The sequence below is a fragment of the Neoarius graeffei genome, chromosome 15, assembly GCF_027579695.1.
Source record: "Neoarius graeffei isolate fNeoGra1 chromosome 15, fNeoGra1.pri, whole genome shotgun sequence".
Taxonomy (NCBI): domain Eukaryota; kingdom Metazoa; phylum Chordata; class Actinopteri; order Siluriformes; family Ariidae; genus Neoarius; species Neoarius graeffei.
In genome coordinates this window covers 25,898,662-25,925,460 of record NC_083583.1, presented here as the reverse complement: position 1 = coordinate 25,925,460, position 26,799 = coordinate 25,898,662, and the positions used below count along the sequence as shown (strand labels likewise).

Sequence of the window (26,799 nt, the reverse complement as noted above, 5' to 3'; positions counted from 1 at the left end):
CAGTTTGTTTCAGATCTTGAAGGATTCGCTTACTAGTCTTTGTAAGAAGAAGCTCAGTGTCATCTTCTTCATCATTTACAAGTTGGAGTGTCTTTGAGGCACTGCTACGAAATGCAATTATATTAGCGATGCCAGGTGAGGACAGCACCAGTAGATCATCACCAAATGTATCCTGGAGTTTCCCTATAAGTGCCCTACGAGAAAGCTTAGTGCCAGCAAATCCTGAATAGGTTGCTTGTAATTCAACAGAATTCCAGATTCGTGACCGGTCACTTTCCACCATTTCAACAAGTAACTCAAATGGGTGATCATCAGAATTCTGTGAATACCAACTGTCACCTGGTAGTGATTTGAAAGTGGCAAACCTTTGTCTGCAGTCAAGATGGTATCGAGCATCTGCTGCATGCAGATCACTAAGTGCCATTTCAACACGACACTGAACAGACTTTGCCACATCATTTCTTTTTTTGCACAGCTTTCTAATATTAACTGCTTTGTATCCATTTCTCGGAAGAGATAGGCTGCCCTCCATCTAGAGGGGTGCTTCTTGTCCCTTTCAATGTTGCAGCTCTCTCCACAGTACAGACAGTGTAGTAGAAAATTAAACGTCTCTCCTGACGTTGAACGCCTGGTGATTTTTTTGGGGGATGGAAGCCTCTTTTTCCTTCACACCTTGACGCTTGTGACGTTGGGTGTGAGTTTTCGAAGTATAAGCCGAAACACAGCTTTTATGGCACTTTAATGTCAATTCATTGTTTTTCTCCAATATGTTTTGAAGATCAACGTGTTTTTCATCACCGTAAATCTTGCTACACTTAATAATATTTTCTATTCGGACAGGTCCTGCTTGAATAAGTGCTTCTTTCTTTAAATGGCAGTTGAATTTCCAATTGAAATAGCATTCTTCAAGATCAGACTCCATAACTGCCGTATAATCACTTGAACATCCAAGTAAATAGTAGCAACACTGGTGGAAATCTGAGAAAACAGGGAGATGAAAACTGCATCGAGCTGAAATTTCTAGATTGTGACCTTGAACATGCAATTTGTAAGGGTGGGAATCATAAAAAAAAAAATTGGTGAGAAAGTGGATTTTCTTCTGTTTTATCAGAGACCAAAATCGGGGACTGTCTCAACAATCGGGATCGTATGGTCACCCAAGTTAAGGGCGATTGTAACAGATAGCAGCTAGCATAGAGATATGATTACACTGTAAAATGCTAACCACATTCCGCAATGCCTTACGAGTTGCACTAGTCTGCATCGAACTGAACTAGATTATGACCTTGAACAGGCAATTTATAAGGGTGAGAATCACAGTGACTGATGATAAAATAGCCACAATAACAAATTACGATTCAGCCAATCGAAAAAGTTCAATATAGTTGGAGATTCAGTTATGACATATCACAATATTGGTGAAAGTAAAGACAAAAATAATACAGATCCATGACTGTACTGCATTTTAAGGAATGACACTTTAATATTGAACACTTATAGTATACAGACAGTTTCCTGTATTTTACATACAAAAATGTCAAAATATCTGTTTTTGGATATTTTGTGATAGAAATCTTAAAGTACTAATTTATTAAATTAATTTTGGCCATTGCTTAGTGTCTGTAAAAATATGCTTATGTACTGGATGCCAGCTAGTACAGAGGAGAATGTTAAGTAAACCTTACTCCCCAACGTTTTAAAAGTCGTGCTAGTCAGTGGAAGAGCAGTGTGGTTTGGAGTGGGGGTGAATTGGGGACAATGCCCTGAATTTTACTAGGGAACCAGGAACATTACTATTTCAACAGTCAATATCGTAAAAATAAGCAATCTATTAGCTTAATGTATTAGCTTAAGGAAACCTTACTCCCCAACATTTTAAAAGTCGTGCTAGTCAGTGGACTGGCTAGTGCACATGACTCTCAGTCCACAAGCAGTGTGGTTTGGAGTGGGGGTGAGGGTAAGGTTAACAGACTTTTGAGATGATAATCGGGGACAATGCCCTGAATTTTACTAGGGAACCAGGGACATTACTATTTCAACAGTCAATATCGTTAAAATAAGCAATCTATTAGCTTAATGTATTAGCTTAAAAAAATCAGTGACTAGCATTTACTAGGTGAGAGTTGGGTGTGCTAGCCAGTGTTGTGAAACTATGGGTCTAGTTCACTGGTGAGCAGTGAGTACATGTCACTGCTCTTTCATGATTACAGTCAAATAGTTTCTCTGCTTAGCTTATGCGTGCTGTGATCTTTTGGGTGCAGTGTGATTGACAGAGTTAGCAAGATAGCTATACAAGTTGGCTTGAATTAGCTAATTGTGTCCCTCATATACCCCTGCAGAAGTAAACACAAGGATGACAATGGAGTGTATGCCTAATAATTTAAGGCTCGCATTAACAACCAAAGTAATAGAGTAATAAAGGGCTTTTTGGTATAAGCCCCGCCCCCAATTGCATGGCCACACCCCCAACCATGGCTGGAACCCCACCCCCAGGCCTTAAACTCATCCTATTATGTTAACAAACACAAAAATAAGTATGATATATAGACTTTGGTGAACATAAAGTGAAGAATGTCAAAATGTCAGAATTTAGGCTATGACTGCAGCACATCCAACAATAAAGGGCCAATATCCGGAATTGGCCAAGGGATATCACTGGGCACCCTCTCTTATCTTAATGAGTAGACCTTGGACAACAACAAACAGCAAAAAAAAAAAACTTTAACCGACGAAGCCAGGTTCAGCCAAATTTGGGCCTTTGGCTCCCGGACTATATTGAAAGAGGGTGCAGTATCAACAATTAAAGAAAAAAAACAAGAAAAGTTTTTATTTTATTTTTTTAAAGGACAGAGTGTTCAGTTGTACCAGGCCTCCCGGAGTGAGTCGAGGGTTGTTGGTAAAACCCGGGACGGAACATATCGCTCGGGCAGTGACCTCCCCGCAGTTGCTAAAACCGGTGACATCCCGTTCCATCCCGGGTTTTAGTAATTGCCTGAGCCGAGCAGTTATGGTGGAGTACTCAGGAATGGAGAAAATGGAGAATGAGTGGAGCAGCTGTCTTATTTCTGCACTGGATATTGCTACCATCTCGCCCTTGCGTGGAAGAAGCAAATGAACGGAGAACTGAACGAACAACTGAAAGTCAGATTGTTTCACAACAGTCGGCCACAAGATCGGCCTTCAAGAAGCGAGAACACAGACGGGTAAGCTCCAACTCTCATTTGGATACAAAACAACAAAAACACGTTGTTTACCTGCATTTAGATTAATACATGTAACTTGTACTGTCTACTTAAGTTACTGGTATAAGATTATTTAATCTTGCAAAATGCATGCATGTTGCATAAGTTATAACACCTATCCTGTTTTAATGAGAGTCAGCCCACAATCAATGAAGTCAAATCAGTCTTAGTTGAGCAAGCCAGTAACGGTATTTCTTACTTTCACCATAAATTTTTTATATGACTTTGGTCTATAGCTGTCAAAAGCCTCGGCCTTAAAACCGGTTACCGCTGTGACGTCATGCACTCAGGGCTGGCTGGCTCAGCGGGGCAGCTTGAATGCCAACTTTGCGGTCGATTTTTAACTCTCAAAAATATAATTTTTAATTGCCATGCATGCAGCAAACAAGAGTCAAGGATGGAGATACTATCCACTCGAAATTTATTTAAAAATAAAGGTTCTGCGTATCTCCTTTCAGATCAGCAACTCGCACAGCCTTCTTTAATTGTGCCTGTCCTCCTGAGCTAGGTTTGGTTAAGTGGCTTTCATTCATTCAAGTTTAATGACTTGACATTTGAGGAGTCAGATTGTAAAAAAAAAAAATGGAGATAAATATCCAACAAAGGAGACTTGTCAGTGTTTGTAGTCATACTGCAACAACCACTTTCTTCTCTAGGTCTTATTCAGCACTTATTTACTGTTTACTATATCCTGATAATATGACTATTTACAATACATGCATATAAAATGTATTTTAAAATAGTGCTACTGTTTCTTTTGTAAATAGATTCACTGTTTACAGTTGTGCACAACGCATGGCTTTAATCCAATGTTTCTATCACATACTGTAGCATGAAAACCATCATGGCTTCTAATGATGTCAAGACTTCGCAAGATATAGCAAAAATATGTTTTAAAAAAAAGCTGTTGGTGTGTACATATGCATACATTTAACTGAATGTTTAATTAGCACTTTAAAGCTACAAATCAGGATATTTTGGGAAGAGACATCCTTAATATCACATAAATATAACATTTGGTTATGTTTAGTCCCAAGCAGATTAAATTATAGCACTTATGTTTCTTTAAATAGCTTTCAAATTTTTTTTTTTGATGAGTAACGCTCAGGTAACAATTTAGCTCCTAAAAATATCCTGACTGCAGCTTTAAAATGCATTTTGGTTGTAGTTATTATAAAATTATTAGTATTGGATAATGAAGGTAAATAAATGTCAAAAGACCTAATGAATGTCTAATGAATTATTTATTTGCATACAATCCTTGCAGGTAGATGGTGTAACAATGCAGGTGGTAATGGGTTAGTAAATTCTGAACCCTTTTTGAATGAGTAAAGCTGAAGGAAACTAAGCTCTGTGCCGAGTTTCCCAAAAGCATCTCAGCACAAAGATCATCATTAAATGGTAGCGTGAGCAGCACAGTGAACACTCTCGCTCTGAAAGTTAAGAGGCTTTTGGGAAACCCACTGCTGCTCCAATATGAAGCTGAATGATCTCGTGCTCTTCTCATGACTAGCAGACATCCTAGAGGGGGAAAAAAAAAAAAACCTCTGCCATGTGAAGCATAAAGTAAAATGATATTAACAGAAAAGCCACAGTTAAAACTCTGACAACATTGAGTCTGAGCAAGAGCAATCTGGTTACAATCCTGGGATTTGAACTCCTCGTCTGATTATTAGTATAGAGAACCTTAATGCAGTGCCAAAACTTATAAGACAGCTATGGTCATCCATCTCAGAGAAAATTGGTTTTAGAGGCTACAAGCATGAATATGGTCACAATTTTTATTTTATTTTATTTGTATCTATAACAATCAGACAAATACATTAAACTTTTCAGAAAACAGAATCTGACCAATCCAATAGCTTATAATGAACCATGTATTTATTAAAAGTATTTTGATTGAAAGTTTCCTTAAATTAATGTAAATTTGTATCATATTTTAACATACTGCAATACTGAAATGTGACTAATAAAATACTGAAATGTGAAAATGACACAAGCCACCCATCCTTCATCAGTGTTCAAATGACGTGATACTCACGAGGGGGAATCCACTCTAACAATGTGGATTTGCCTGTGTGCAGCTCAAAGCGCACTTTTTTTTTTTTTTTCCCCAGTGATGACAAAATTACATTGCTTTGGAAGACAGAGTATTGTTACATTGGAGTTAAGCATTTTCTACAGCCCAAGTATCTTGATGTTTAATACAAACCCCATCTGACATCTTAAGCAATGCGTGACTTGCTTAATTTTCTCTCCATCACTAAAACTTATATAAATGTAAATTAAAACTATGTTCACAGTGAATTAAAGCCATGCTCCTCGTAAATTGGCCCTTCAGAGATCTAGTCTAATAGATGGTTTTAATCCTGTGCAAATAATTTTAAAGGAATTGTTCAACAAAACTTTTCACTTACCCCAAACTTAATGGATCAGTTAACTTTGCACTGGTGCTACAAACTTGATATAAGTAATTTAATATAACTAATCAGTAACTAGAGTCTATCCCACCCAAAATCTTCAAACACCTGCCTCAAAAAAAAAAAAAAAAAAACCCAAAACTTATGCTATACAATTTTAACTAAGTTAATTATTTACTATTATGTATACAGTATTTCTCTACAATTCAATTTGATATGGCATGTTGTACAAGTTAGTAATGCAAACATGGTGACCAAATGCACAAATGATACCAAATTTCATGTTGCATGATGGCTGTTACCATCACATTACAGGATTCAGCTGTGCAGTGAAGTTTGGTTCATGTTTATACATTACAAAAAGTGACCGTCGTGAACAAGTGATTTTGGTCTGATTGAGATTTACAGGAAAAAAAATTTGGGTGAGGCAGGCTTCGATGTCTCGTTTTTGTTATAATAAATTTCTAGGTCCAGTCCAAAAATGGAAAGAAAACACCAAGCATGTCCTGGCTAATCAGCTGACCATTGTATATTTTCTTCCTGCAAATTATTCCTTTTAGTGATTCGGCCAAGACTGGAAATTTTTACTTAATATAACATTTGCCAATATACATCTTTTCCATCCTTCCAAACCTGTGACTTTTGTAGGCTTTACCTTTAATCAGTGCATGAGTTACAGTAACAAAAGCGGAAAAAGGACAATATGAAGCGCAAAGCTAATCAAATATAAGGTATAAGGCAACCAGTTCGAAATGGCATCCTGTGAAATATGACCGAGTTCCCAGTCTTAAATTATTTACAGTCATAATACATATCAAAATATTGTTTCTGGAAAGTAAAAATAGGTTCTCTTAGTTCATTTTGATTGAATCCATTGTAGAAAAACATGAGACCAAAAGGAGGTTTTTCCCAGCATGTGATGTGTAGCGCTGACTTAACGAGTCAATGCTTCCGTAATCGGCTCAGTGTAGGCTGTGGGGCCAGGGGGTTAATCTTCTTATGATTCATCATCGCCCTCTCTAATTTTATTCAGATTGCTCTTTTGGACCTCGAGCTCCTCTGCACTAACCATAGCAGGGCTAATGGCAGCGTATCTGGTCCCATGGAACTGTCGCAGATGTATCTACACAGCCAAACAATGCAGTCAAAATAATAAGAATATCGAAATCCAAATATGCAAATTTTGCAACATACAAGTCACTCACTTGGATGTAAAGGTTAACTTCGGCGCTTCGACAAAGGTAGGGAAAGTTGCCGCCGGTTTTGAGGTGAGCCCTCCTGGCATTAGGGTACAGTTTATACATTTCCTCCTTTGCCTCATTTGAAAGAGCACTCTGATCAAATACCTGAAAACACAACAGCATGAAGTGATGCATACAAACATGCAGTATGATGCAAAAGCAACCGAAGCGCAGTGGTTAATTATGTAAAATATTAGAGGAGGTAAAAACCTACATCCATAATGGTGACTGAAACATCCTTTATTTTGTGAGGCTCAATGTAGGAGTTTTGGCAGTTCAGTGTAAGCCGGGATGCCAGTTCACTCTGGTTCAAGCTCTCCAGCTGAAAATACACACACAAAGACGGCACTATGTTACCTTGTCAGCAAGGAATGGGGCAAATTTGTACCAAGCATTTGGAACAAAGCTTTCTTTAACAAATATCTGTGTATTCACCTTTAAGACCAAAATACACAATGCTCTGGACTCAAAGAGCAAGGACACCATTTTCAAGCTAATCTAATTTTATTAAACATACTGGAATCGTCTTTCCACAGAATGCCCACAGCCCAACTTCCATCAACAGTGATGCAGCAATCAGTTGATTTTTTTTCTTGCTGAGTGATCAATAACATTTTCCTGTAATAACATCCAGTGTTGGCTTGAAGAGAGACAGCTTTTTAAACTTAAATGAATTTAAATTTAAAGAACACATTAAAAATTTTTAGTTAAAGTTTGGAACTTACTGAGCTGTAAATGTTGCAGATGAATGCTTGATCAGCTGATCTTTCAAACTATGGGCATATTTTCTTTACAGGAATGTGAATTTAATTAAGTTTTTTTTTATTAATTCGACAATTCAAAATAGCACATTAAAAGGGTGATTAATAACAAACAGTCCACATCCTGTGCACAAATTACAATTTTCCGACTTCGATTTAGTCTCTCATGGCTTCTTTAAGTTGTATGTGCATATACAGTATCAAAATTAAATGCAAAATATAGAATTAAGCGCTAATAATAAAACTAATGTTGGTGAATAATAATGATGAAAGCTGGTGTTAAGTTAAACCAAGTCTGCAGTCATTAATGTTATAATTACAGGGAGGGTTAGAATGTTCTTTGGCAGTGGTTTACCCTTTCAAGTAAACCTAAGAAACAGGAGTTTTAACTGACAAATTTATTTTGAATTAACTGTTTGTTTTAACCAGATTTGTATAAATCAGACAAGGCATTTGGGGATTTTTTTTTTTTTTAAACCGATTTACTTTTATTTAACCATGAACTTTTATTTTAACCATGATGTGCTTATGTTTAAGAACAGACTTTATTGACCTTTTCCACTGGTGACATACAGTCCCCTCTGAAAGTATTAGAACTGGAAAGCCAGTTATTTTGTTTTTGCTATACACTGAGCACAGTTGGGTTTGAAATCAAAAGATGAATATGATAAGACGGATCAGAATTTCAGCTTTCACTGATGTTTACACCTAGATATCTTAAACAATGGCAAAAATGCCACCTTTAGTTTGACTCCACCCCTTTGAATGATCAAAAAATATTGGAACACATGCCTGACCACTAGTTTCTTGTTGCTCACGTGTGCCCTGTTAGACTGATTAAACAATTAATAGCTTTGAAAGTCTACTCTTGATTTTATCCCTGGGTTTTGCCTGTGAAGCCTGCACTGGTTTTTCAAAAGGATAAACCAACATGAAAACCAGAGAGCTGTCCATGGGATTAAAGCAAGTCGTTCTGGAGCTGAGGAAAGTTACTAATACAACAGTTTGGAATGTCCTGTATGTACTAACAACCAGATATTGAACAGGTTGGCTGAGGAAAACAATAGCAGTTGATGATAAACATTGTGAGAGTTGTGAAGAGGAGGAAAAAAAAATTAAGGGAAATCACCAACAACCTCCACAGGGCAGGATTGAATACATCACAAGCCACTGTTTGAAGACTGTGAGAGCAGAAATATAGGTCATACCACAAGATGCAACACACATCAGCAGTAAGAATCAGAGGCCAGATTGGTATTTGAAAAATTCACCACAGAAGTTTGGGAACCAAGAATAACCTCTAACAAAGTGATAGAAAGACCAGAGTGTGGAGAAAGAAAGGATCTGCTCATGATACAAAAACATACAAGCGCATAGATCAATACCATGAAGGTAATGTCATGGCTTGGGCTCGAATGGCTGCTTCTGGAACAGGCTCACTAATCTTTACTGATGATGGTAGCAGCATGACTACAGAAGTCTACAGAAACATTCTGTCTGCCAATTTACAGAGAAAATGCATCCAATCTAATTTGGAGGAACGTCATCATGCAACAAGACAATGACACAAAACATACTGCCAACACAACAAAGGACTTCATTAGGGATAAAGAGTGGAAGGTTTCAGCCTGGCCAAGTCAATCACCAGAGCTTAACCCAATTGAGAAGCATTTCACCTCCTGAAGAGGCGACGACAACAAAAACAACTGAAAAGCCACAGTACAAACCTGAAAAAGCATCACAAAAGAAGAATGCAACAGTTTGATGTCAGTGAGTCGCTTAGATGCAGCTTAATGCACTTATTGCAAGCGAGGGATATGCAACCAAATATTAAGGTGTCATTTACTTTAAGACTACCTGTTCCTATAACGATTGGGTGGTCTGCAAAAGGTGCCATGTTCCAAGCTGTTTAACACATCCAGATATTAATATTAGGAAATGAAAGCTGAATTTCTGACCCATTATCTAATTCATCTTTTGAACTCAAACCTAAATGGCTTCAGTATAGAGCAAAAACAAAAGAATTGGCCTTGCTGTTCCAAGGCTTTGAGGTGAATGCATGTTGTTTCCCTGAATTCACTCCACTGCTCCACAGAACTAGAGCTACTAGAACAAAATGAAGTCATGAATATTAATTACTCACTCTGTCCACCATAAAATCAATGGCATCTGCCATTTGGGGATCAACAGGTCCTTTAGCAAAGTTTCCAAGAACAATCTTCTTAAGCATAAAAGCTGGCATCAACCAGAAGCTGAGAAAAAAAGGTTGAAAGTGAGGAATTGTGGGGATTTCAGGAAAAGAAGTAGACAATATCAAGGGCAGGACTCTACCTGTTAGCAGTCCATGTTTGGTTAAAAATGGATGTATCGCTGAATGAATTGCACAGGATCAGAGAATGAACTCGAGGGGATTTGTGTGTGACCTCTGCAAATTTCTGAGCCAGAAATCCTCCCAGAGAAGCACCAAATAAGTGCACCTAGTTGAAAAGAAACAGGATTGGTATACTTTGATTGTAAGATGCAGTTTTCTGAAGTAACTTGTTAAATTAAGAAAAACTGCATAAACCTTGTCCAGTTGCAAGTGGTCTAGAAGTTTCTTAAATCCATCACAAAATTCCAGAAGATCCCAATAGACTGGGTACTGGAGCTGCAGCAGAGATATAACAAGACTTAACGGAGTTTTTGCCATGATGTGATACATCAGAAAGTAAGTCCAAGAGGAACCAAAAGTAGGGGTGTTCAGTATTTATGAACAGCAGTATTTTAAACCGGTGTGTATCATTTGGAAATTAGGAGATCATTGTGGGCGGCACGGTGGTGTAGTGGTTAGCGCTGTTGCCTCACAGCAAGAAGGTCCTGGGTTCGAGCCCCGGGGCCGGCGAGGGCCTTTCTGTGTGGAGTTTGCATGTTCTCCCCGTGTCCGCGTGGGTTTCCTCCGGGTGCTCCGGTTTCCCCCACAGTCCAAAGACATGCAGGTTAGGTTAACTGGTGACTCTAAATTGACCGTAGGTGTGAATGTGAGTGTGAATGGTTGTCTGTGTCTATGTGTCAGCCCTGTGATGACCTGGCGACTTGTCCAGGGTGTACCCCGCCTTTCGCCCGTAGTCAGCTGGGATAGGCTCCAGCTTGCCTGCGACCCTGTAGAAGGATAAAGCGGCTAGAGATAATGAGATGAGATGAGATGAGATCATTGTGATTGACTCTCTTCTGACTTCTGTGTCTAAGTTCTGAAGAAGGCCTGCTTTATGCCCAGGTGTTTCCTGTGTTACTTCTTCTTTCCTCTTTAGTCACATGACGCATACAACATCCAAAACACTACCAGCACTCGAACAACTCATTATTTAAATGTCCTTTCTAAATATTTATTCTGGAAAACACTAAATTGTGTTTGAAGACTTAATGAAACTCTCTGAAATAATTTGTGTGGCCTGTTTAATCATATCAAACTTTCACACTGGCGTTGCAGATATAATAACGTTAGACTGTTGTGGACCTTACCGAAATGACACGATAGCCCCAGCCAGAAAGAGCCAACACTTGCTGGAAGAAAACTTCAGCTGTGCCACTCACAGGAGGAAGGAAGATGATCGGGCACCTGATGCTTTTTGGCCCGGCATCATATAGCGACCAGACTTTGCTGTCATCATCATCCACAATAATCTAAGCACAATAAAACATTAGTCATGTTGCTAAAGGTGCAGAATCACAAGGCCATCACATGGTACAATTTCTGACCAAATGAAGCAATTTAAGAAGCTGTGAAGAAAAGACCTTAGAATATTATCCGTAGTAAAGAATATGACGGAGCTTGAATGTGAAATTAAATACAAATCAGACCACACAAGCTGACAAAGTAATAAATAAGGATACGCTTACTCTTTTGAGGGGTACTGAGCTTCGAAACCAGTTGTAGTCAGGAGACATTCTTATCTCCTCCATTTCTAGCAGAAACAGAATAAATGTAAAAGGTCAGGAACAAACTGGGCTATTTATATCAACTTTACAGAAAAACAAGGCATCACAGTCTTCTATCAAATGAGGGGTGAAACCTTCCTCCCTACACACACACACACACACACACCTTAATGGCTACGTAATATTTAAGCTCACTCCTAAAAGTCTCAATGCTCCCTTTGTGTGCACTACATAAACTATAAAGAAACTGACCATCATAAACAGTGCACTCCAAGCTCAAATCAGAGTCATTTGAGATTCAGCACTACACTAACAAGCACTTTGTTTTATCTATTTAAAATTGTATAAACCTATGAAAATCAGTGAATTGCACACAAACACTAAACCATGAACGGAAAGCATCACTTAAAAGCAAAGATAATCAGATACTTCAACACAAAACAATAAGGTGTCCTCTTAATCCCCATGTTTTCTTTCTTAAAAAAAAAAAAAATAATAACGTTAACGATTTGTTCACAAGTAAACAACTCAATGTATAACAAGAAAAGAAGGTAACTAAACAGTCTGAGAAATCAATAATCTTCATAGTACTGCATTTTTGAGAATGTATTTACCTTTTGGTGAAAATTGTCATCCACAGATTAGCAACATTTTAGCTTTTCTTTTGCAGTCATATGACAGTTCACTTCCGCATCCAACATAAAGGAGTGGACTGCTGTGCGCATGCGCGGATGGCTTTTCTACAATGCGCATGCTCCGTGGAATGTTTTATAAAGTATTATTATAAATATAATTGAATTACAAAATATATGTAGTAAAGGATGTAGAAATTAATAATATATATTATATTTTTTATTTTAAAAATGAATCTTTCTCATTGGGAATTTTGCTGGAAGGTGCCAAGAAAATATAAACAAATGGCTGTTCCTCGGTTAAACCTTTATTATTATTATTGAGATGTTTAATCATGATTAATTATCTAATATTAAATTTAATACAGTGATTTAATTCAATAATTACATCTAATAATTGTTACATATATTTTAATTGTTATATATATATATATATATATATATATATATAAAACAATTAAAATATATGTAACAATTATTTTTACATATATATATTTACATATATATATATATATATATATATATATATATATATATATATATATATATGTAATTGCGGGTTTTAATCAGGCGCATACATTCTTATGTGTCCCTTTAAGGACGTCTGGTTCGGTGTGTTAACATTGCGACAGTCTGTCATGTTTGTCTCACTCCGGTGCAATCTCAAATTGATTTCCATAAGCTATATACTGCACTACAGAAGGCCATAGAAACTTATTTTAAACCCTACATAGTGCACTAAGGTAGGGAATAGGACGTCGTTTGAGATTCAACCAAGCTAACACAACTTCCAGTTAGGTTAGCTTCCCACCTAGTTAGCTTTGCTTGGTCACTGAGAAGTTGTTGTTAGCTGCTTGTGCATTTTAATTAATCCATGGACATTTTCGAAAATAGCTGATATTTTATCTTTGCTCTAAACCGAGCAGGTTAGCACTAGATTATTATTATTTCACCAACTAATTTCCCTTGAAAAGCTTAGTAAGCTAACACAGCTAATTGAATGGTATGGTGGTTAGCATAGCGGTTCAGCATTAGCTAGTCCTTAGCTAGCTGATTTAGCCTAACAAAAATAAAACGAAGTCGGAAAACATGTCCTGTGCATGCACTTCAGCGGCACGACTGCTCATAAATTCAGCCCACAAAGGTAAAGACGTGATTTAATTTCTGTGTTCATGGTTTAACTGGTGAGCTTGACCTAAGTTAGCTAATTTAGAGGGGTTTTTTTCCATAGTCAGCTAGCTAACCCATCAGGCCTGTCACTCTACTAAAGCCTGTCAGTTTATATTTGTATCTTCTGATGTTATGGGTCATAATCTAATCTCATCTCATTATTTAATCAGGTTTGTAAATCTGAGCAACTGTGACTCGAGCGAGTCAATATGTAGTGGATATATTCATTCGTGCTTTGGAATTTACATCCCTAATACAAACATGTCACACCTTCAGCTTGAAACACGTGAAATATGTTTACACGGGGATATTTATGATGTGTTTGTTGACTTTGGTGCTCGTTTTTGTTATTCCCGTGAGAAGCTAGCGGCTGTGTCCCTCGCTGACGTCACAGGGGGACATTGGTAGGATACCTGCAATGAAGTGTAATGGGAGGGAAAATTTTTAGTGATCTCAAACGTCAGCAGTTGTGATCAGGTTTTGCTGTTAGTTCGTAAAAAAACAAGGGCTTCTTTTCTCACTCACTAGGGATGTGCATCTCCATCACTGAGGCCGATGAGATACACATCTCGATGCATTGCCAACCACAGGATACATTAAAACTGAAGCCAATACTAATACGATACGATATGATTCACCCCTATTGTGATGCAGTGTGTTTTTTGATACAGTTTGATTCAATGCAGTATTGGGGGCAGCCATGGCCTGAAGGTTAGAGAAGCAGCCTTGGGCCCAAACGCCGGTTCGATTCCCGGGACTGACAGGAAAAAATGCAAGGGGAGTTGAGTGCAGGAGCAGCACTTCCTCTTCCCTCTGTATCATGGCTGAATTGCCTTTGAGCAAGGCACCGAACCCCCAACTGCTCCCTGGGTGCTGTAGCGTAGCTGCCCACTGCTCTGGGTATGTGTGTGTGTTCACTGCTTCAGATGGGTTAAAGTGCATATCACGGGTAAATTCAAGAGCAAGCTCAATGTAATTCTCCTATTTTATATTAAACTTTGGTCAAATGTCTGTAACATTCTGCATTCTCTGCAATTTTTTTACCTTGCGCAATACCAGAAAAGTTTAGTCGAAATCAAGCCATTTGCGGCGAATTGGTCCGCCTCTGAAAAAACTTGGCATTTGAATTTCCCGGCAAACACTGATTTCATGACGTCATCTGTGGGACGCCTCCCTCTGAATCCTACGTCAGCGCTGGTTTGTTTATGAGAAAACGACCTGGTGGTTTTCTGCAAATTTCTTCAACGTCATCACATAATTATAAAAATGGTTAACAGATGTATCGTAGGAGGGTGTAGCAACACCAATCATGATGGGATTTAGTACTCATCGTTTTCCAAAAGACCGGACAATGAGAGAGAAATGGGAGCGCTTGGTCTACACAGGCTGTGCACTGAAACCGTGCAAGCTCGCGCAGCTTGCTGGCGCTTCCGCAGGTAACGTCACGAATCTGGCTCCAGACTCCCTTGGGATTTTTCCAGACGTGTTTTGTTATTTAATTTTTTCTGCTGTAGACAGATGGCCTTGTGCAAAATTACCCTTCTGGATGAGTGTGTAAAGAGACATACTTTCATATAAAAAAAAAAAAAAATTAGTCCAGAATATGCCTTTTAAATGCAGAGGAGGAATTTCACTGTGCTTGAGTGTACATGTGAGAGTTTGACTCTCGTAGTTACCAGAGGACTAGCCCCCACTGTAACCCTAGCTATGTAATAGGCGAGAGGCCAAGGGTTACTGAAAGGGAGATTGACGCCGCCCTATGCACCATATGGTGTGGGAAGGAACTTTAAGTGTACCAGTGGCGGCTGGTGAAAAAAATTCTTGGTGGGGCTGGTGTGCCAATAGATTTCCCTGCCTAGTCCATTCAAATAAACAGTCAGAAAATGACAACAATTCCACAATAATAATTTAATTTCCTTCTCAAAGTAATCAGTTTCACAGATAAAGTAAATTAACAATTTACAGCTATATTAGGCTCCATTTATGCTTTGGAAAGGAATGGTATCAAATACAATACTCAAATACCTCTTCATTGTGCCTTCTTACAGCAATGCGGTGTCCATCGTCTAGCTGCGGCGCTATGCTAATCCTTCCGAGCACAGCTAGCTTTACGCAGTTTTCCATGTGAGCTCTTGATCTTTGATGCTTCTTGATGCATTCGGAGAGGTGCTTGAAGTCAGTTTGCCCAGACTGTGTCCACGTCAAATCACACCTGTCACTTTTGAAAAGGATGCAGGTGAACCAAAATAAGTGCATTGGCTGTTCCACAGCCTGTCAGCCACGACTTGCGCTGGAACCAACTCCTGCAAAAAGTCCTGTTGTAGTCTTTAACTTTCTCCTTGGTTGGCTGGGTGATGTTTATTTCGGGCTTGTCGGGTCCCAACTCCTTAACACGGATTTTTTCCACCATCGTCCTTCTCGCGAAAGGGTAGTTCAACGAAGATCTCACCGAATTTGGTGGAAGCTGCCCCTCAACTCTCGTTGTCGCTATCATCTCTCTGACTGACTGACCTGAGACCTCGAGTTTATCACCATAGCAATCCAAAACTTTCCCACATTTTCTGTAGCAGGGGCGAAATTTCCAGTGCCCCAAAACCATTAAATTCGGCGATGCTGATTGGCCAAATATTTATTATTTTTCCCTAGCAACCATACGCGTTTGGCTATTTCGCTGAACTTCTGGGGCGCCCTGACGAGCACCCAAGAAGAGAAATGATAAGAGTCTGTCAGTGGAAATTCACTGTTGAATGAGAGTCAGTTGGTGGAAATGTTGTTTAAATAATTCAAATTGCATGTAGGCACACACTATTAAGTAAAACTGACATTGATCATTTGTAAATAAATAATATATATCAATAAAAATATTTTATATTTTTTCCCCTCCACATCTGGGAGGGTGGTGCCAAAGGGCCCTCTATGGGCCAGCTGCCATTGGAGTGTCATCTCATCTCATTATCTCAAGCCGCTTTATCCTTCTACAGGGTCGCAGGCAAGCTGGAGCCTGTCCCAGCTGACTACGGGCGAAAGGCGGGGTACACCCTGGACAAGTCGCCAGGTCATCACAGGGCTGACACATAGACACAGACCACCATTCACACTCACATTCACACCTACGGTCAATTTAGAGTCACCAGTTAACCTAACCTGCATGTCTTTGGACTGTGGGGGAAACCGGAGCACCCGGAGGAAACCCACGCGGACACGGGGAGAACATGCAAACTCCACACAGAAAGGCCCTCGCCGGCCCCGGGGCTCAAACCCAGGACCTTCTTGCTGTGAGGTGACAGCGCTAACCACTACACCACCGTGCCGCCCCCACTGGAGTGTACATGTGGTAAATAAAGGCTTCTTCTTGTATGATGCTATGCAATTCAGTGTGGTAGCTCTACTTCTTCTGTGATGATCTGTAACTCACCCAGACATGCCTGCAGCTCATGTGAGACTTGGCCACTGACAGCAGTGGAGATGAGAGAGCACACTTGAGAAAAGGTTTAGAGAGGAGGAATCGACCTAAATATAAAATTATTGGTCAAAAATCATTTCTTACTCAAACGCATAGGGCCTCTACAAATTAGATATTAATAAATCAGATTTTGCTGATGCAGAGATGTTAGAAGCAATGCATCCTGATTTCAACCTAAATAGTATCGGGTGCACGCTTGTGGTTTGTTTTTGTTTTTTTTTAAAATTGGGGCACTCATCATTTTTCAGCAATATTTAATGTCGTGTTAATGACACGTCTGATGTAGAAATAATAAAATAAGTTACATTTATATAGCGCCTTTGACAATCCCAGTGTCGCGTTACATGGCGAAAGAGGGGGAACATAGAAGTAGTATAGAGTGTAAACACTGGACTGTTTTAGTCAAAATCCCAAAATGCAATGCAAACTGACGGAGTTGCATTTGAGTTGAGGTCGCAACATCGAGAAGAAGAAGCCTTTATTTGTCACATGTACACAAGCACAGTGAAATTCCTCCTCTGCATTTAACCCATCCGAAGCAGTGAACACACACACATACCCAGAGCAGTGGGCAGCTACGCTACAGTACCCAGGGGGTTAGGTGCCTTACTCAGGAGCACTTCAGCCATGATACAAGGGGAGAGGTAAGTGCTGTTCATTCACTCAACTCCCCTCACGGTTTTCCTGCCAGTCCCAGGAATTGAACCGGCAACCCTTTGGGGCAAAGGCTGCTTCTCTAAGCTTCAAACCATGGCTGCCCTATGGGTCAACCGTCATCTAGTAAAAGCCAAAGAAAACACCCCTCAACTTAAAATTCCTACTCATCAACTTGGGGTAGTTTTCTCACCTATGAGTTCCTTCCTCACATACTGTACAGCTTGGACTTCTAAACAACCTATGCACATACTCCTTAAATATGTCTAGTTTTCAGATGTGTATGTTTTAGATTCTTATTTTTTTTATTCTATTTATATTACTACTTTTGTCTATTTTTAATTTCTTTTGTCTTAACTGTTCAAGCACCAACCACCAAAGCAAATTCCTTGTATGTGAGAACGGACTTGACAATAATCAGCATGGCTTGCACGCAGCATCGGCAGTGAACGAAAGAGCATTTCTTCACTTTTAAACGTCATGCAGTTTGTACTCATGTTTGCTTTATATTAGCCCATTTTAACACTTGTTAAATCTATAACATTGACTTGCACAGCTTACTGTTTTGAGGAAGTAAACATACATGGCCCAAAATTACGTAATTCCAAATCTGTAAGTGACGGCAAAATGACAAGCATGATGGTGTTGATGTTGGTTTTATTTTTTAGAAGAGATATGAGTTATTGTTTCTCATCAGAGGCTGGAAAATTGCACATCCATATGCGACAACAGTAGCGGTCGTTACACACGAGAAAACGTGACTAGTGTAAATGTAGGGTTATTCAGCTGTAGTACCTGCACTGTGAAATTGTTTTCTTGTTTTATTTATATATAGTTACATGTATATTTGTTTGAATGCAGGATTAACAGGCCCCAGAGTTCAGTTGTTCTTTCTGAGCCGATTGGCGATTCATGAAACCCGTCTGACACGAAGTACCCCTGTCAGACCGTTCTCAGAGTCATCTATATTTTATGCATCTAAGGACGGAATCAAAGATGGTGATGGTGGAAAGGTAGACTTCTGTTTCTATTGCCCTTGCATGTTATGTTTTATCTCTAAATCAGGATGTTTGATTCAAATTAAGATTTGTGTCTATTGTTTTTGTTCCTCTTTTTTTTTTTAATCTGAAGAAATCTGTGAGTGAAGGAAGTGGCAAAAGATCAAGTTCGGGCAACTCAGGGAAGGGTGGCAGTCAGCTTCGTTGCCCCAAATGTGGAGATCCCTGCACACACGTGGAAACATTTGTTTGTGAGCACTATATTACAGTTCTGTAATATCTTATCTGTATTTAGTGTTGTAAAGTGTTGTATGTTGTCTCAGTTTTCCACTGGCCTACATTTCCTGATGGGTTGTTTTACAATCAGGGTACGCAAGCTAAAAATCACATTTAACACTTATTATCTTCAATATCAAAAGGCTTGACTAAATAAACTTGGTTGTTTATTGTAGCCCTGTGATAGCTCTATTTACCATGCAAAAAAAAAAAAAAAGTGCTGATAACGTTATTTTTGGTGAATGTATGGCAATATGTGTCACATTTAGCAAAATTACTCGTGTCATTTAGAAAAAGTGCTTTTTTGACCACAGGTAGCTCCAAAAGGGATGCACTTAAATCATTCTTTATACCATAAAACAAATATTTGGTTCCATATCATTGGAAACATAGTTAAGTTTTAATGTTGAATGCCAGTAAGTTTTCAGACTATTTTGATCAAATTAGTATGTAATTGTGTCCAAAAAAAAAGTCCTCTCCGAGACAGCTAATTTTTCAATATAAAATAACATATCTAAAATGATTATTTTCATCCTAAAATGTGGTCAAGATATTGGGACGTAAATATTAGAGACATCTAACACAAAGCTTACAGCCTTATATTTAAAAGCACTATGGAAGTAGTGGATTCTGAATTGTTAAAAAAAAAAAATGTCCTCTCCGAGAATCACTTCATTTGTTTCTCCCAGCCCTGCTTAAAGCTACACTTTTTTTACTTAGAAAAAAACCCCTAAATAGTTCATGAACATGCTATAACATTAGGTGAATGTTATGGACTACTAACAATTTCTTAACTGTTGGAATTTTATTTCTATCAGCTATTTTTTGACAAGGAGTCTTTGATAATATTTTTGCTACTTTTCTTTATCTTATAGCAGATTACACAAAACTACCATACACATGTCAAACATGACCTGAAATCTGTTCTTTAACTTGTCCTTCACTTAAAAACTGGTACAAGAACCAGTTTGAATCAATTTGAATTTTGGACCCCTGTGACACAAACTTTGTACCCTGATTGTAAAACAACCCTGATGTTATATTGCGTTAGTTGACCTTCTGCATTCCTGTGTGGCATATCTGACTGGACAAACTGTTCCTAAAATTAACTGCTTGCACAACTTCTGTGTTCACTGTGGCCAGTAATTAGTTTCATTCCTATCTTCCCAGCTGAGTTTGTTTTTGAAGCAGTTCTAGTGTTTCTGTAGTTTCTGGAGAACATTATACACGCAGGTCCATAAATATTAGAACATTGACAAAGTTATAGTTATTTTATCTGCCTAATACAGTATATTGGAGTTGAAATTAATACTTTTATAGCTCAGAGTGCAAACTTTCAGCTTTAATTTGAGGGTATTTACATCCAAATCAGGTGAACAGTGTAGGAAATACAGCACTATTTACAGTGGTGCTTGAAAGTTTGTGAACCCTTTAGAATTTATATTTCTGCATAAATATGACCTAAAACAAAATCTCACACAAGTCCTAAAAGTAGATAAAGAAAACCCAGTTAAACAAATGAGACAAAACTATTATACTTGGTCATTTTATTTATTGAGGAAAATGATCCAATATTACATATCTGTGAGTGGCAAAAGTATGTGAACCCTTGCTTTCAGTATCTGGTGTGATCCCCTTGTGCAACAATAACTGTAACTAAACGTTTGCGGTAACTGTTGATCAGTCCTGCACACCGGCTTGGAGGAATTTTAGCCCATTCCTCCGTACAGAACAGCTTCAACTCTGGGATGTTGGTGGGTTTCCTCACATGAACTGCTCGCTTCAGGTCCTTCCACAACATTTCGACTGGATTAAGGTCAGGACTTTGACTTGGCCATTCCAGAACATTAACTTTATTCTTCTTTAACCATTCTTTGGTAGAACGACTTGTGTGCTTAGGGTTGTTGTCTTGCTGCATGACCCACCTTCTCTTGAGATTCAGTTCATGGACAGATGTTCTGACAGTTTCCTTTAGAATTCGCTGGTATAATTCAGAATTTATTGTTCCATCAATGATGACAAGCCGTCCTGGCCCAGATGCAGCAAAACAAGCCCAAACCATGATACTACCACCACCATGTTTCACAGATGGGATAAGGTTCTTATGCTGGAATGCAGTGTTTTCCTTTCTCCAAACAAAACGCTTCTCATTTAAACCAAAAAGTTCTATTTTGGTCTCCTCCATCCACAAAACATTTTTCCAATAGCCTTCTGGCTTGTCCACGTGATCTTTAGCAAACTGCAGATGAGCAGCAATGTTCTTTTTGGGGAGCAGTGGCTTTCTCCTTGCAACCCTGCCGTGCACACCATTGTTGTTCAGTGTTCTCCTGATGGTGGACTCATAAACATTAGCCAATGTGAGAGAGGCCTTCAGTTGCTTAGAAGTTACCCTGGGGTCCTTTGTGACCTCGACGACTATTACACGCCTTGCTCTTGGAGTGATCTTTGTTGGTCGACCACTCCTGTGGAGGGTAACAATGGTCTTGAATTTCCTCCATTTGTACACAATCTATCTGACTGTGGATTGGTGGAGTCTAAACTCTTTAGAGATGGTTTTGTAACCTTTTCCAGCCTGATGAGCATCAACAACGCTTTTTCTGAGGTCCTCAGAAATCTCCTTTGTTTGTGCCATGATGCACTTCCACAAATATGTGTTGTGAAGCTCAGACTTTGAGAGATCCCTGTTCTTTAAATAAAACAGGGTGCCCACTAGGGTTGGGCGGTATCCAAATTTTGATACCTTTAAACTGTCTCTGTGTTTTCCCGGGGTATACGGTATTACCGAGAAAAAAATATTTTGTTTCGGCCTACTGTGTACGTGCGCCTATACCGGCGGACCTTGTCCAGACCTGCGCCTGTGCCTCAAATGTACTATTTAAAAGCAGCATAGCGAATTGTGTGCATTGTGGTATGGATTAAGCAGCAAAGCGAATTTTGTGCATTGATGAATGGATTAAGAGAGATTTCAAAGCATCACGCAACTCTTCCTTCATCTTGAAAATAGCATTCAACTGTCGTTTACACATGTCTGCGTTGAAACGCCATTTGCAGCACTATTTCACCTACTCCATCAAAAAAAAGTACACGATGAGCAGGATCATACCCTTTCAAGCATGGGAAATAAAAAAAAGAAAAGAAAAAGAATCAACCAACACCCAAGTCCGTTTAGACTGCGCGATAAACCATTCAGTGCAAATGAGGCGAACCTAATTCAAATGCGTGATAGCTGCACAAGGCAAAATCATATGGGCCCACGTCATGCCATGGCGGGGAAACTAATAATCAAATGGCCTTACCTTGCTTAAAACGTTGTCTTGATCTAACATAACTTGTTCCCCTCTCGCGCCGTGACCGTCTTCTTACATACTTTACACACAGCTTCATCTGTGTTTGCTGGCCTTTTCGTTTGGTTTGAAACCAAAATACTGCCACACTGCCGATGTTGTATTTTTTTTTGCCACTAACTCGTTATCTTGACTTGCCATCTTTCAACCGCGGTCTCAGTCTCTTGCGAAGCTTTCTGTCAGACTCCAAATGTCATGCAGGGTTGCCATGGTAACGACATAAACAACCCTGCACGCGATGAGAACTTCTTTAGGAAATTGATAGAATTAGTGAAAATACGATCACACAGTTATTCGGGATGATCTTCAATTTATTATTTTATATTATGACCTCATGTACTCCATATTTATTTAGATATTATATATATTTTTTTAAAATGACGGTAACGAGACCGATACCGTTGGTACTTTTGGATACCTCGGGATACCTTCTTACCATAATACCGCCCAACCCTAGTGCCCACTCACAACTGATTGTCATCCTATTGATTGAAAACACCGGACTCTAATTTCACCTTCAAATTAACTGCTAATCCTAGAGGTTCACATACTTTTGCCACTCACAGATATTGGATCATTTTCCTCAATAAATAAATGACCAAGTATAATATTTTTGTCTCATTTGTTTAACTAGGTTCTCTTTATCTACTTTTAGGACTTGTGTGAAAATCTGATGTTGTTTTAGGTCATATTTATGCAGAAATATAGAAAATTTTAAAGGGTTCACAAACTTTCAAGCACCACTGTATATGTGGTTTAAATCCGATCAAGAACACACTTCAGGAGGGAGGTGTATCTGAGTCAAAGTCATCAATCAAGAGAAAACTCCACCAGAATAAATACAGAGGGTTTACCATATTGTTAACAATGTCACAACATAAATTATTGATAAGCCTCCAAAACAGGAACATCAGATTAAAATTTGTCAAAAATATCTTTTTTAAAAAAACCCAAAACAAACAAACAAAAAAAACCCATAAAGTGCTGGGGGGAAAATATCTTATTAACTTATCAGAATGATGAGAAGGGAAGGAGCTGCTTGTGATCTGAAGTGTACCATCTCAAAACACCCAGAAACAAGCAGGAACCTGGCCATAGGTGGATCCATCCATCCATACCTACCTGTGAAATTCTGTTACAGCAGCAAGTTATCAGAAATGCGAAAAAAGACACACACTACAACATAGAATAAAAAAAAAAAGAATCCCAGCAACAAGCCGACTAAACCATATAAAGATGATAATGTAACGATAAAAAAACCTATAAATGTATATACATTTTATATAATGTGTGTGTGTGTGTGTGTATTTTTGCAGCCATTAAGCTATAGTCAGTCAATGGCTTATGATTAGATCTGAAATATAATGAAGTTACACTTCTTGGTGCATCTGTAATATAAAAGCAAATAAAAAAAAATGTTCAGGCCAAGTCAAAAGTTTGGTTAATTTCTGGGAGGCCATGCATCATCATCGACATCTTTTCTGAGATCAGGACTTATTTTTTTCCCCTCATGATTTACAGTGATTTTAGCTCAAGTTAGTCAGCTTAGTTTCTGGACCGTTTAGCACTTAGTACTTCTGGTTTTTAAATCCAATCTAATCAGCGTTAGATGTTTGCATCCCTACTAGGTCCATCTTTCATTGGCTTTCATTTAGATTTGTGGCAGCACGGTGGTGTAGTGATTACTGTAGCACTGTCGCCTCACAGCAAGAAGGTCCTGGGTTCGAGCCCAGCGGCCAGCGAGGGCCTTTCTGTGTGGAGTTTGCATGTTCTCCCCGTGTCTGCGTGGGTTTCCTCCGGGTGCTCCGGTTTCCCCCACAGTCCAAAGACATGCAGGTTAGGTTAACTGGTGACTCTAAATTGACCAGGAGTGTGAATGGTTGTTTGTCTCGGTGTCAGCCCTGTGATAACCTGGCGACTTGTCCAGGGTGTATCCCCCCTCTCGCCCATAGTCAGCTGGGATAGGCTCCAGCTTGCCTGCGACCCTGTAGAACAGGATAAGCGGCTATAGATGATGGATTGATGGTTGTATATGTTTTCTAAAAGCATTTTGTACTCCCTTCTATGCAGTTAATAATGTTTCTCTTTGTCAGCCTCAACTAGATTTGTCAAATGTGAAAAATGTCATCACTTTTTCGTGGTGCTCTCGGAAACGGACACGAAGAAGAGTCTGAATAAAGACCCTGAATCAGCTGCTGAAGCTGTGAAATTGGCCTTCCAACAGAAACCCCCACCACCCCCCAAGAAGGTACTTGTATCATTCTGATGTCGTTTTCTACTTCAGCTTCTTATTCTTCATCATGTTGTTGTTATTATTATTAGGGTCCGAGCCCGAATGGGCGAAGGCCCTATTGTTCTTGTAAGAGTTCACTATTCTTCCGTCGTCGTCTTCTTTATTTTTCTCCGCTGTTGGGCCATTTTCGGGGCGCTTGCCATGGGCGAAAACGCACGAAATTTGGCACCAGTTCTGAGAATTGCCACCGCTACTCAGAACCAAAAGCCCAAACTTGGCCGGGGCTCAGGGCCTCTATAGCGCCCCCTAAGTCGTTGTGATTTTGGCCTCCCGCATTAAGGTGCCTGGTTGCCATGTAGTTTGTAGTAGTGGCGTGCCATTTGGTACGCCTATGTATCTCACTAAGCCGGACAAAAATGTAATGCCAATGCATTAGCCACGCCCAACAGGAAGTGAGGTAATTTCACTTTTGTGCGAAATGCATGGCCACGAAGACGGCGCAACTCCTCCTAGACCGTTCATACGAATGTCACCAAAATTGATACACATCATCTACAGACATGGCTGACAAAAGTTACTAAATACGTTTCACGTAGGATAAACCGTTCAGAAGTTATACGTCAATCAATTTTCAATGCAAAATTTTACATGCTTAAAAATTCATTACAAATCTTCTAATTGCTCAAAACTGCTCATTCTTCACACGCTAATCACTCATTGGGCTTCTGACATGTTACCCAATTTCTGTGATATTTCGCCACTGGGGGCGCTATTTTTTGGGCAAAAAATCCAATCTTTCCTCAAATTTGGTCAAACTTCACGGCCACCCTCTTACTACCTCCCATGTCATGTATACCACATTTTGGGAATTTTCGTCCATGGGGGGCGCTGTTTTTGGCCGACGCAATTGCTCCAAAACGGGTTTTTGGTAAATAATTCCATAATGCTTTTCCTTCACCTTGTGATAGTACGTTGCTGTTGTAGACACTTATTTTTCCAACTCATAATCGCTCATGTACAGCATAGCGCCACCTACTGACATGGGAAAAACCAAAAAATTTATTCTTCAAAAATCTATATCTCATCTTCTATTTACTCAATTGTCATCAAACTTCATACGCAAACTCTTCATAGCTCGCCTGACATATACGCCAAATTTTGTGCACTTTCGCCCCTGGGGGTGCTGGTTATGGCAAAAATGATATTGCAGCTTCTGATTTGTCAAACTTGGCAAGCAAACTCTTTACAAGACCCTTATTGGGGCGCTTGCCATGGTCGACAACGCACGAAATTTGGCTCCTTTTTCTTAGACTGCCACCGCTACTGAGAACCAGAAGCCCAGATCCAGGCGGGCCTCAGGGCCTCTATAGCGCCCCCTAACGTGTTGTGATTTTTGCCTCTCGCATTAAGGTGCCTGCTTGGCATATAGTTTCTAGTTATTATTATTATTATTAGGGCCCGAGCACCGTGCAGTGCGAGACCCTATTGTTTTTGAAGGATTATTATTATTATTATTATTATTATTATTAGGCCCCGAGCACCGTACAGTGCGAGACCCTATTGTTGCCATGTGTCCAATTCTGTGCTTTGTCGCCATTGTGGGAGTAATGTCTCTTGCCGAAGAAGCTGTGGAAGGTATTTCGCGGGGACGCATGCCCCCGCCCCCCTTGGCCGCTGGCGCGAGGGCCCGTCAAGGCCGCTTGCGGCTTTAATTATTATTATTATTATTATTATTATTATTATCCTTGATTAAGAGTCTGAGTGTTTCAAGAGGACTTCACCCAAAAATCTTATGTAACTTTTAACAAATGAAGTTGAAAGGAGCAAGGTTTTCTTTGCTAGCTTATTAGCACATGTGAATTATGCATTCCTTTCCAGATCACTGAATGTCTGTGATTTCATTTTTCAGACTAATAGCCAAAGACATGTTTTAAAGTTCCTTCCCTTCCTCTGAATTAGATCTATGCCTATCTCGACAAGTATGTTGTGGGTCAGGCCCATGCAAAGAAGGTGCTGTCAGTGGCTGTGTACAACCACTACAAACGCATTTATAACAACATGCCAGCCGGCTCTAGACAGCACCAGGCAGAGGTGGAGAAGCAGGCCTCTCTCACACCCCGAGGTTTGTACCACTTGCCTATTTTATATTGCAAGGAGAACGCATTTGCTTATGAAAATTTGATACCATTTGAATCAGTTTAATTACTTGGTCTTCTCAGTGAATGAGCTGAGCTTGAAACGTTTCTTTTTAGAAAGGGCTTGCTGATAGGTTTGTTAATGTTAGGACGGAAGTTTTCAGTCGTGTGACGACATGACAGGCAGCATTAATGGAGCACGTGTGTGTCCTAGTGCTTTGTAAAGTGAAGCTTTATCCAAATGGCTTAGTCTTGTTGCATGTCAGCGTCCTTGGTGTTTACTGTTGGATTGTGCAACACTGAGTATTGTTCATG

The 26,799-nt window shown here is 39.4% G+C and overlaps 2 protein-coding genes across 3 annotated transcripts in view; one reads left to right on the top strand and one right to left on the bottom strand.

The window, feature by feature from the left end:
• Positions 1–4,467: 4,467 nt before the first annotated feature.
• On the bottom strand, positions 4,468–12,283 carry spg21 (SPG21 abhydrolase domain containing, maspardin). Its single transcript, XM_060941088.1, has 9 exons — positions 12,194–12,283; positions 11,541–11,605; positions 11,163–11,324; positions 10,231–10,311; positions 9,996–10,141; positions 9,808–9,916; positions 7,118–7,225; positions 6,868–7,008; positions 4,468–6,785 (listed from the first exon to the last, which is right to left on the bottom strand). The coding sequence occupies exons 2-9, from the start codon at positions 11,601–11,603 to the stop codon at positions 6,660–6,662; spliced, it is 936 nt and encodes a 311-aa protein (XP_060797071.1). The 5' UTR covers positions 11,604–11,605; positions 12,194–12,283; the 3' UTR covers positions 4,468–6,659.
• A 632-nt stretch (positions 12,284–12,915) lies between these two features.
• The window catches only part of clpxa (caseinolytic mitochondrial matrix peptidase chaperone subunit Xa), a 28,296-nt gene continuing 14,412 nt past the window's right edge, over positions 12,916–26,799 (top strand). Inside the window, exons 1-5 of one of the 2 annotated variants that reach the window (XM_060941087.1) lie at positions 12,916–13,355; positions 18,360–18,511; positions 18,630–18,747; positions 24,210–24,364; positions 26,309–26,471. In XM_060941087.1, the coding sequence (XP_060797070.1) occupies positions 13,301–13,355; positions 18,360–18,511; positions 18,630–18,747; positions 24,210–24,364; positions 26,309–26,471 (643 nt within the window). In that variant the 5' untranslated portion in view covers positions 12,916–13,300. The remainder of the gene's footprint in view (positions 13,356–18,359; positions 18,512–18,629; positions 18,748–24,209; positions 24,365–26,308; positions 26,472–26,799) is intronic. The other variant, XM_060941086.1, reaches the window with a different exon arrangement.